Genomic DNA, 12,504 nt, shown 5'->3' with positions numbered 1-12,504 from the left:
CCAGGAGCAACACAGTGAGGCAATGGCCTCAAATCCATGTGACTTATGGCCCTGTCAGAAGCCTGTATACTCACATGTTGTGATCCACAAGCTCCTGGCCTTCTTAGACTAGCCTGGGAGCCCCAGTATGTCAGTTAAATCTGTGATGTGTTGACCTTTCTGATACCCTACTGTAAAATATCATATCAAGTGTTTAACTGATTTTCCTATTGAAAAAAGGAGTTGTTTATCTTTTTCTTATTGATTTGTACAGGTACTTTATATATTCTTAATACACACCATTTGACAGATGTAAATATTTGCATATCTTCTTCCAGTCTGTGCCTTGAATTTTCACTGTCTCAATAAGTTTTTGGCAAACAAAAGTTACTAATGAAGCACAGAAGTTCAACCCAAAAAATTATCACTTTTTTCTTTCCATGTTAGAGCTTCATGTCCTGTTTAAGATATTTGCCTACCCTAGGTCACCTGGGTGGCTCAGTCGGTTGAGCGTCTGACTTTGGCTCAGGTCATGATCTCATGATTCATGGGTTCGAGCCCCACGTCGGGCTCTGTGCTGGAAGCTCAGAGTCTGGAGCCTGCTTCACATTCTGTGCCTCCCTCTCTCTCTGCCCCTCCCCTGCTCCCACTCTGTCTCTCTCTCTCTCAAAAATAAAGATTAAAAAAAAGATATTTATTCGCCTACCCCAAAGTCTTGAAGAGTTTCTTCCATGTTTTTCTCCAGAAGTTTTATTATTTTACCTTTTGTATATAGGTCTGTGATCCATCTAAAATTGAGTTTTGTGTATGTTTTCCCCATAACATTTTTTTTTTAAGTTGAGATCAAAAGTTGCATGCTCTACCAACTGAGTCAGCCAGGTGCCCCTCTCCATAGCATTTTTTACTTTTTAAAAATTTTTTTAATGTTTATTCATTTTTTGAGACGGAGGGGATGGGGAGGGGCAGAGAGAAAGGGAGACATAGAATCTGAAGCAGAATCCAGGCTCATGACCTGAACCAAAGTCAGATGCTTAACTAACTGAGCCACCCAGGTGCCCCTCTCCCCATAACACTTTTGTACAGTTTTATTGAGGTATAACTTACATATCATAAAATTCACCCATTTAAAGTAGTTTGACAGCAACAGCAACAAAGGCAGGTATAAACAAATGGAACTGTATCAAACTAAAAAGTTTTGGCATACATGAAGGAAACCGTCGATAAAATGAAACAGCAACCTACTATATGGGAAAAGGTATTTGCAAATGAAATGTCCCATAATGGGTTAATATGCAAAATATATAAAGAATTCACAAAACTAAATATCAAAACTAAATATCAAAGAAAACAAACCACCCAATTAAAACAAACAAACAAACGAAGAATGGCAGAGGACCTGACTAGACATTTTTCCAAAGAAGACATCCAGATGGCTAACAGACACATGAAAAGATGCTCAACATCACTCATCATCAGGGAAATACAAGTCAAAACCACACTGAGGTACCACCTCACGCCTGTCAGAGTGGCTAGTATCAAAAAGACAAGAAATGACAAGTGCTGCTGAGGGTGTGACACAAAGGGAAGCCTCATGCACTGCTGGTGCTGCCACTGTAGAAAACAGCATGGAGGTGACTCCAAAAATTAAAAATAGAGCTACCATATGATCCAGCAATTCTGCTTCTGGGTATTTGTCCAAAGAAACTGAAAACAACACAATCTGAAAAGATATATGCTCCCCTATGTTCATTGCAGCATTATTTACAATAGCCCAAATATGGAAGCAACACAGGTGTCCATCCATAGATGAATGGATATAGAAGGTGTGGGATACTCTCTCTCTCTCTTTCTCTCTCTCTCTCTCTCTCTCTCTCTCTCTCTCTCTCTCTCTCACACACACACACACACACACACACACACACTGGAATATTACTCAGCCAACGAAAAGAATGAAATCTTGCATTTCCAATTATGTGAATGGAACTAGAGTGTATTATGCTAACTGAAATAAGTCAGACAGAGAAAGACAAATACTATATGGTTTTATTTATATGTGAAATCTAAAAGCAAAACAAAACAGAAACAGATTCATAGACACAAAGAACAATCTGGTGGTTTCCAGAGACTAGGGAAGTTGGGGGATGGGAAAAATAGGTGGAGGGGATTAAAAAGTATAAACTTCCCATTATAAAATAAATAAGTCACAGGGATGTAATGTACAGCATAAAGAATGAAGTCAATAATATTGTAACAACTTTGTATGGTGACAAATGTAACCAGACTTACTGTGATTACCATTGAGCAATGTATGCAATTGCCAAATCACCATGTGGTACACCTGAAACTAATACAATATCGTATGTCAACTACATTTCAATAAAAAGCAGTTTGATGAATTTTCGTAGACTTTTACACGTGTGCAGCCATCAACACAATTCTTTAGAACACTTCTGTCACCTCAAGAAATTCTCTCTTTGCAGACCCATTCCCATTTCTAGTTGCAGGCAAATGCTGATCTGTTTTATGTTTGCATAACTTTGCAAACCTGTCATTTTTCTCTCCCAAGCCAACTCTGGTAAATCATGTTACTGTTTAGCAAGTAATCATCCCCTCTCCAGAGTGGGAGGGCTATTTTTCCCTGCCATATTGATGTGCAGCTTAGCCATATGACTTGCCATGGCTGCTAGAATCTAAAGGCACAAGATATAAACCAAGACAGCTTGTTCACGTGAAGTGTCTGTGAAAGTAGCCACAAAACGAGTGAAAAGCAGGTCCAAGCAAATTTCAGATTTGGTGGAGCTGAAAATGAAAGTTCAGTGCTAGAGGTACATTTTTACTTTCTTTTCTGGACCAGTGGGGAGGCACCAACCCAAGCTATAGATGTGTCCGTGAAGTGAGGTTCTCAATAAGGATTAGGTGAGGTTGGCCATGAGCTGCAAAACTTTGAGTGAAACCTGAAAGACAGCATGGAGACATACAAGTCAAGAAGTGTCAACCCAAAGCTGCTGAGCAGAGATCAGGTAAAGGAATAATAACTGATGGTTCCAGGAAGCGGGGTGGAATAGCCCCTGAGGCACAGCATTTGGCTAACTTCTGGGGCCCTAGGCTAAGCCTGGAATCAGGCTGACCAGCTAACTGCAGAGGGTTGGGTAGAGAGTTCTCCAGGACACCCAGTGCAGTGGAGGCCAAGGCAGAGGGAGGATGCAGATACAAGGACATAAACATCAGGGGATGGAACAGGGGCTGGAGGTGGAAGGTGGAGACCAAAGAGATTGCCACAGCCCCTGGGCCTGACTGTGAGATCTCTGTGTAGATTACCAGCTACCTTGGTTACTGAGTGCACATTGTTGAGATAGCTTCCAACTTCAGAGCACCGGTGACTCACTTTTAGAATACCCTAGTGTGGTGGTTTATAGAAACATGGTAGAAGGTGCCTTGACACTCCTCCCATCAAGAGCTGGAATCTATATATTTTTTAAAATTTTTTTAATGTTTTATTTTACTTTTGAGAGAGAGAGAAAGAGTACATGGAGGAGGGGCAGAGAGAGAGAGGGAGACAGAAACCGAAGCAGGCTCCAGGCTCCGAGCTGTCAGCACAGAGCCCAACACGAGGCTAGAACTCTCAGACCATAAGATCATAACCTGAGCTGAAGTCAGACGCTCAACTGACTGAGCTCCCCAGGCGCCTCTGGTATCTATAGTTCTTTCCCTTTAATCTGTGGAGGCCTGTAACTGCTTCGACCAATAGTGTGTGGTACAGCCCATGCCATGTGACTTTTGGCACTGAGTGCTGAAATAATAGGCTGCCTCTGTCTTGTTTGTGGGAACATTCACTCTTGGCATCCTGAAATGCCATTTGGCCCCCTGACTCCTCAAGGTCCCCATGAGGAAGCCAAAGCCAAGTAGAAAGTCCCAGGTGTAAGTGCGCTGGTCGACAGTCCCAACTGAATCCAGTTTTCAGGTCAGTCCCATCCAGCTACTAGATACGTGAATGAAAAACCCTCCAGATGGTTCTAGCCCTCAGCTGTTTGTGGCATGCCAGCTGACGCCCTAGATACCTTGGAGCAGAAGAGCCTGTGCTCTGAGCTCCTGACCCACAGAGTCAGTGAGGGTAGTAAGGTGGTGGTTGTTTCACATTGCTATATTTGGGACGGTTATTTAACAGTCTTCTCAACAGGAAGCTCTGTGATGTACTCCTCAACTTTTCTCTCTTCCTTGTGTATCTCAAGCCCAAAACTACTGGAGAAAGCTTTGACTGGCTCAAGGGCTAATTACAAAATGACGTCCTTTCGGAAGTGGATTTTTGTTGATTCAGTACACTCCTTAGGACATCTTCCATGTGAAACACACACTGATATCAGACAGATGGACTCCCTGAACTCTCAAATGTCACAACAGTGTTGTTCCGCATGTAACAGAAAGTGAAAATTACACAGAACACCTTACCTTCTGTTTAGAATATTTGCAGGTGGCTGACGTACAAGCTCAGATAAGAGTCTGATGGAGGCAGGGATCTTACAAAAATAATACACATTAGTAGATAATAGACTTTAAGGGCTGTGCACCATGCTTTTTTCCAGGTACCACCTACTTTTCTTGGTCTTCACAAATCACCTTTGTATTCATTGAAGAATAGGTTTTGTTATTAGCAACTTGAGCAGCCCCCGAAATCTCAAGTTCAAGTGTTCAATGTTTGAGCACCACCTTGAGTGTTTCTCACTGCCCATTCCAACAGCGCTTCATTCTCGTTGGAATCTGCCATCCACTGCTATCGCTTCCCTTCTTGCCCAGCTCATATGCCCTGGCTCATCACAGACATGGTGCCCTTGCATGCAGTCCCAGTTTCATGGCCTCCCTGATCTCCATTCTCTTCACTTGGCTAAACCACTACCCTGGTTACAGCTGTCCTCTGCCTATTCAACTAGCAGCCAAGTGAATGGCCGTAGTGGAAGTAAAAGTATACATTCACCCGGAATCATGTCACTAAGTTCCTCATTCGTCAGCTCGGCACCTCCTGGCCATCCTACTGTGACAGTTCTCCCGGTGGTTCACCATCCCTCTCCCCAGGGCAGCTACAGTGCTTCACACATTCGTGGCCTCTCATCAAACGTTCCACACCTCTTTCCCAACCCTACTGTCAGGAAAGAGAATATTCATTTCTTTTTTTTTAAAGGATAGTCATTTCTTAATGAAATGCTTCAAACAAAGGCACAGAAAATAATATAGCAGACAAACAATTGTCACCTCACTTTGCCAAATCTTAACATTTTGCCATCTCTGCTTTAAGAAATTATTTGTTTTAATTTTTTTTTCAATGTTTATTTTTTTTTGGGACAGAGAGAGACAGAGCATGAGCATGAACGGGGGAGGGGCAGAGAGAGAGGGAGACACAGAATCGGAAACAGGCTCCAGGCTCTGAGCCATCAGCCCAGAGCCTGACGCGGGGCTCGAACTCCCGGACCGCGAGATCGTGACCTGGCTGAAGTCGGACGCTTAACCGACTGCGCCACCCAGGCGCCCCCTGCTTTAAGAAATTAAACATTATAGATACAGTTGAAGCCCCTTGTGTATCTCCTCTGATTCCCTCCCTCCCTATCCAAATGTATCTACTGTCTAGAATTTAATATCAACCCATGATCACACAGGCACCTGAAATGCACATTCCATCCCCAAATGCTGACTCAGGTTTTTAAAAATGTCTACCTGTCTCTGCCACGTGCAGGTGTTGGTCTGATGTTGCTTCCACATGAAGCCAGTAGTACCTAGTGCACACTGAAGAGGGTGTCCCTATACCCCAGAGAGACTGACTTTAGAGTGGGGACTACCCATCTGTCCTTTGGAGGTGGCCTTGGTTGCTGAAAGCTTCTAGTGAAAGTACAGGCGGAGTAGGGGCAGTTCAGGGGTGTGTTGCACTGCTGTGTTGGAGAGGTCCCGCTCTCAGATGTGTAAATATTAGGGGATAAGATAGGGTATAAATGAAGAGCCCCCTGAATGCCTTGAACCGCTCTGGAACTCCAGAGACTATTATAAATCCGGGAAGTTATGGTGAGTTGCTAGAAAAGATGTTTCAATAGAAGTACAAGAGGTCAGTGCCTTTAAATATTCTCTACCCCTGTCCACTGATATGACCTGGAAGCAATGACGCTTCATTAACAATGAACACATATAGTGCTCAATTGAGAATCAAGGCATCACACTAATCCAGGAGTCCATTTTAACACCACTAAGGATGGGGCGGCCAGAAAATATCTGCCCCTGATGTGATCTGTTCCTCCAAAGAAGAGCCAAGTTAAAAACATTTTTAAAACTCCGTGTATCTCACCTTTCCACTATCCTCACCAGTGCTCATTAAAGAATCTGGGACAAAGTACATAAGCAACCTATGTCTGTCAAGTTGAATGAACGCAAACTAGGTAAAAAGATGGAATGATGAAAGTAGTATTATTTGTTAATATCTGGAGGTTGCAGTGAGACCCCCCGAACCCCTCACGTTTGCATTAGTGGTCTACGACTTCTCTGGGCTATGTAAGGCTGCTTAGTAGTCTTCCAAATTCAGTTGCAGAAAGTCTATTTCTTGTGTAGAATCTGTTGATAATAACAAGCTTGATACATTTCCTTGAGTAAATAATGGGTATGGAAAGGACAGTTGTATCCCTTCTTGCTCTAGGTGCTGAATATGAGGACCAGACCAGCCAGAAGGAGAAGGAAGATGATAAAGTCTTTCCTGGTGAGAGTCATACCTACGTCTGGCAGGTCCTGAAAGAGAATGGACCGATGGCCTCGGATCCTCCATGTCTCACCTACTCATATTTTTCTCACGTGGACCTGGTGAAAGACCTAAATTCAGGCCTCATTGGAGCCCTGCTGGTTTGCAAAGAAGGTAAGTGGCAGAGAGGGTAGGACTCAGATGAAATAACAGAGAAGTACAAACATCTAGGTCGATTCATAAAAGATAGCATTTGTGTTCTTTCATCTAAGGAGGTTTCTTTTCCCTAGCATTATGCCCATGGAAAGAAAATATTATATTCTATGGGCTCTCTGTAGTCTTTTCTTAAATTTTGTGTTACATTCCCTGAGAGCTTCCTGGAGATGAACACATCCAAGTGTATCATCTGTGTCACAAAAGCATGTAAAAATTGGAGAAAAGCAAACATTTATAACTTGTTATTCTACAAATCATCTTATACTAATCAAAGCTGTTTTTAGTTTGTAGTTTAATGGCATGCACTAAATTAGGGAAGTAAACATTGCAGAATTTACTGTAATTCTGAGTTTTTAATAGTGAATTCAGCTTCAATGGACTTTTTTTTTAATTCCTTTAACTATTACAATTTAGTGGCTTAAAATGACAATAATCATTTCTAATTTCTCATGGTTTTTGTGGGTCTCTCACAGAATTTGGGACTATGTTTACCTGATGGTCTATCCCAGGGTTTCTAATGAGGTTGTAGTCAGATAGTGGCTGGAGCCAAGGTCATCCTGAGTAAAACTTTATTCACATGTGTGGCACCTACACTTAGAAAACTCAAATAGCTAGAGCTTTCCACAAGATCTTTTCAGTGTGGGAGCTACAGGGTAGCCAGAAGTTTTTCCTTTTTTTTCCTTTTAAATGGACTCCATGTTTTAGGGTAGTTTCAGTTTTACAGCAAAATTGAGCAGAAACTGCAGAGAATTCCCAAATACAACCTGCCTGCAACCCACACTCAGCCTCCCCTACTGTCAACATCCTACCCCAGAGTGGTATGCTTGTTACAATCGATGTACCTCCATTGACATACCATTATCAACCTAAGTCCATACTTTACATGACAGTTCATTCTTGTTGGTCTACATTCTACAGTTTGGACAAATGTGTAATGACATGTATCCATCATTATAGTATCATACATGTCCCGTCTACCCATCCTTTCCTCTACTACCCCTCAACAACCACAACATTTCATTTTTTCATTAAAAATTTTTTAATGTTTGTTCATTTTTTGAGTGACATGGAGACAGAGCACGAGTGTGGGAGGGGCAGAGAGAGAGGAAGACACAGAATCCGAAGCAGGATCCTGGCTCTGAGCTGTCAGCACAGAGCCAGACACGAGGCTCAAACTCACGGACTGTGAGCTCATGACCTGAGCTGAAATCGGACGCTCAACCGACTGAGCCACCCAGGTGTTCCACCAACCTCTGTTATTTTAAATAGTCTCCATAGTTTTGCCTTTTCCAGAATGTCAAATAGTTGAAATCATACATTATATACTCTTTTCATATTGGCTTCTTCTACTTAGTAATAGGCATTTCAGTTTCATTCATGTCTTTTCATGGCTCGATAGCTTTTTTCTTTTCAGCACTGAATAACATTCTATTGTCTGGATGTATCACAGTTAGTTTATTCAGTCACCAATAAAGGACACCTTGGTTGCTTCCAATTTTTAAGTTATGAATACAGCCGTGTGCAGGTTTCTGTGCATACATAGTCTTCAACCCCTTTGGGCAAATGCCAAGGAGTACAACTACTGGATCATACAGTAAGAGTAGGCTTTCTTTTACACGAAACCACCAATCTGTTTTCCAAGGTGGCTCTGTACCCGTTGCTCCTCATCATCACCAGCTTGCGGTGTTGCCAGTGTTTTGGAATGTGGCCATTCTTATAGGCATGTGGTGGTATCACATTGCTTTAATTTGCACTTCCCTGATAACATATGACATGAAGCACATTTTCATAGGCTTATTTGCATATCTTTGCTGAGGTGTCTGTTCAGGTCCTTTTCTCATTTTTTAAATCAGATTGGTTTTTTTATTGTTGAGTTTTAAGAGTTCTTTGTACATTTTGGATAATGGTCCTTTATCAAATATGTCTTTTGCAAATACTTTTCTCAGTCTTTGGCTTGTCTTCTCTCTCTTAAGTAGCCAGATATTTTTTATGGTGGCTCATGCTGTCTTTTTATATGGTCCCTTTTTTAACCTGCCCTCTGAAATCACACGGCATCCCGTCCACCTCATTCTGTTTGTTGGAATGAGTCACTACGGCCAGCCCATAAAAGGGGAGGAGAATTAGGCTCCACATTTGCATGAGAGGATAGGCAAAGAATTTGTGAACATGAACCACCATTTCTGGATGATTATGATGACTATGAAAAAGAAAACAAGAGGGGAGGGAGTAGAAGCATGATCTCTCATACACTAAGTTCAGTTTCATAATCCGAATTTATGACAAAGTGCTAAAACTACAGTGTGTTATCTGTGAGATATAAAGTTTAACAAAACAATAAAATCATCAATACATGTTTATATATAAAATATAAATAACTTTAAAATCAAAAGAATTCTTTGACAGAAAACTGACTTAAAAAGTCAACGAAGGGGTGGCTGGCTGACTCAGTCAGTGATGCATGGGGCTCTTGATCTCAGAGCTATAAATTTGAGCCCCACATTGGGTGTTGAAATTACTTAAAAATAAAATCATTTTTTTTTAAAAAGTCAACAGAGGTTCTGGTTCTGGGTAATATGGAGGAAACATATGCCACCCTTTATCTCCCATTGAACCCGACTATAGAACCTTGACAAAACACCTAGCCCAGCCATTTGAGAATTCTAAAAATCAAATAGAGCAAGCAGATCAGGAAAAGGCATCAGAATTTAAAGTACCGCCAAACTGGTGGAGAATTTCACTTTTTTATTCCCCTTCTATATTCCCCAAACTGGCAAAGGATGTGAAAATATATTTCTGGGGGGAAAAAGGTATACAGATGGTTAACAAGTATGTGAAAAGGTGCTAAACATCACTAACCATCAGGGAAAGACAAACCAAAACCATAATGATATATCATCTCATACCCATTAGAGTGGCTATAATCAAGATAGCAGTGTTGGCAAGGATGTAGAAAAAAGGGAACCCTGTACGCTATCAGTAGGAAGGTAAATCAGTGCAGTGGTTATGGAAAACAACTAAAACAATTGGCGTATAATCTAGCAATTCCACTTCTGGTAGATATCAAAAAGTATTGAAATCAAGATCTCGGGGCGCCTGGGTGGCTCAGTCGGTTAAACGTTTGACTTCGGCTCAGGTTATGATCTCACAGTTCGTGAGTTCGAGCCCCACATCGGGCTCTGTGCTGACAGCTCAGAGCCTGGAGCCTGCTTCACATTCTGTGTCTCCCTCTCTCTTTGCCCCTCCCCTGCTCATGCTGTATCTCTCTCTGTCTCAAAAATAAATAAACATTAAAAAAAATTAAAAAAAAAAAGATCTTAAAGAGATATCTGCACTCCTGTATTTACTGCAATATTATTCACAATAGCAAAGATGTGGAAACAACCCAAGTGTCCATTGACAAATAAATGGATAAAGAAAATGTGATATATACATACATCATGTATGTATCACAATCACATGGATGTATATAATAATGGAGCGTTAGTCAGCATTTGAAAAAAGGAAATCCTGTTATTTTCAAAAACATGTATGAACCTGGAGGGTATTTTGTTCAGTGAAATAAGTCAGTCACAGAAAGGCAAATATAAGAGTCCGCTTATATGAGGCATATAAAATAGTCATAAAGTAGTCTAAAATTCTGTAGAAGTGGAGAGTATAATAGTGGTTGCAAGGAGCCGGAGGAAAGGAAATTGGGAGTTGTTATTCAAAAGGTATAAAGCTTCAATTATGCTACATGAATAATTCTAAAGATCTGTTATATAACATAAGTGCCTATAGTTGACTATATGGTATTGTACACTTCAAAATTTGTTATAAGGGTAATCTCATATTAAGTGTTTTTATCATACACACACACCCACCCTAAAAGACACAGAAACTTTGAGAGGTGTTACATATGTCTATTACCTTGATTTGGTAATGGTATCATGGGTGTTTTCATATGCCTAACTCATCCAATTATACATATTAAATATATGCAGTTCTTTGTATAGCAGTTATATCTCAATAGAACTGTTAAAAATAAATTGTATTCTATATAGAGAAAAGGGAGCACTAATTTTATTTGAGGAAATAATAACTGAAAACTTCTCTATTCTGGGGAAGGAAACAGAGATTTAGATCCAGGAGGCACAGAGAACTCCCACCAAAATCAGCAAAAGCAGGCCAACACAAAGAAACGTTATAATTAAATTTGCAAAATATAGTGATAAAGAAAAAATTTTAAAAGCAGCAAGACAAAAGAAGTCCTTACCTTAACAAGGGAAAACCCATAACGCTAGCTGCAGATTTCCCAAAAGAAACTTGGCAAGCCAGAAGAGAGTGACATGATACACTCAAAATGCAGAATAGGAAAAATCTGCAGCCAAGAATACTGTATCCAGCAAGGCAATCATTCAGAATAGAAGAAGAGATAGAATTTCCCAGACAAAAAATAAGGGACTTTGTGACCACTAACCCAGCCCTACAAGAAATATTAAAGGGGACTCTTTAAGTAGGCAAAGAAACACCAAAAGCAAAAAAAGACTAGAAACGAGCAGAGAAAATCTCCAGAAACAATGACTTAACAAGTAATACAATTGCACTAAGTTAATATCTATCAATAATCACTCTGAATGTAAACGGACTAAATGCTCTAATCAAAAGACATGGGGTGTTGTCAGAATGGATTTAAAAAAAAAAAACAAGACCCATCTATGTGGGTCCTAGAGGAGAATACAGGCAGCAACCTCTTTGACATTGGCTGTAACAACTTCTTACTAGATATGTCCCCTGAGGCAAGGGAAATAAAAGCCAAAATAAACTTTGGGACCTCATCAAAATAAAAAACTTCTGCACAGTGAAGGAAACAATCAACCAAACTAAAAGGTAACCTATGGAATGGAAGAAGATATTTGCAAATGACATATCTGATAAAGGGCTAGTATCCAAAATCTATAAACAACTTACGAAACACAACACCCAAAAAGCAAATCATCCAATTAAAAAATGGGTAGAAGACGTGAATAGAAATTTTTCCAGAGAAGATATACATATAGCCAACAGACACATGAAAAGATGCTCAACATTACTCATCATCAGGGAAATACAAATCAAAACTACAATGAGATACCACCTCACACCTGTCATAATGGCTAAAATCAACAACACAAAAAACAAGTGTTGGCAAGGACATGGAGAAACTGGAGCCCTCTTGCACTGTTGGTGGGAATGCAAACTGGCACATACAGCTGGGAAAACAGTATGGAGGTTCCTCAAAAAATAAAAATAGAACTTCCCTGTGATCCAGCATTTACACTACTAGGTATTTACCCAAAGAACACAAAAATACTACTTTGAAGGGATACATGCACCTCAATGTTTATAGCAGCATTATCAACAATAACCAAATTATGGAAAGACCCCAGATGTCCATCGACTAATGAATGGATAAAGAAGTATACACAATGGAGTATTACTCAGCCATAAAAAAATGAAACCTTGCCATTTGCAATGACATGGATAGAGCTATGCTAAGCGAAATAAGTCAGTCAGAGAAAGACAAATACCATATGGTTTCACTCATATGTGGAATTTAGGAAACAAAACAGAGGATCAAAGGGGAA

The 12,504-nt window shown here is 40.4% G+C and overlaps 1 protein-coding gene across 3 annotated transcripts in view; it reads left to right on the top strand.

Moving 5' to 3' along the window:
• The window catches only part of F8 (coagulation factor VIII), a 108,446-nt gene that overhangs the window by 31,124 nt on the left and 64,818 nt on the right, over positions 1–12,504 (top strand). For all 3 annotated transcript variants that reach the window (XM_040467115.1, XM_040467114.1, XM_040467116.1), the window contains one exon: positions 6,647–6,859. In XM_040467115.1, coding sequence (XP_040323049.1) covers positions 6,647–6,859 — 213 coding nt within the window. The remainder of the gene's footprint in view (positions 1–6,646; positions 6,860–12,504) is intronic.

This window comes from Herpailurus yagouaroundi, unplaced genomic scaffold, assembly GCF_014898765.1.
Source record: "Herpailurus yagouaroundi ecotype Mexico unplaced genomic scaffold, PumYag 67209, whole genome shotgun sequence".
Taxonomy (NCBI): domain Eukaryota; kingdom Metazoa; phylum Chordata; class Mammalia; order Carnivora; family Felidae; genus Herpailurus; species Herpailurus yagouaroundi.
Note: the sequence above shows the minus strand (reverse complement) of the source record. Positions and strands in the feature narration are given on the sequence as shown.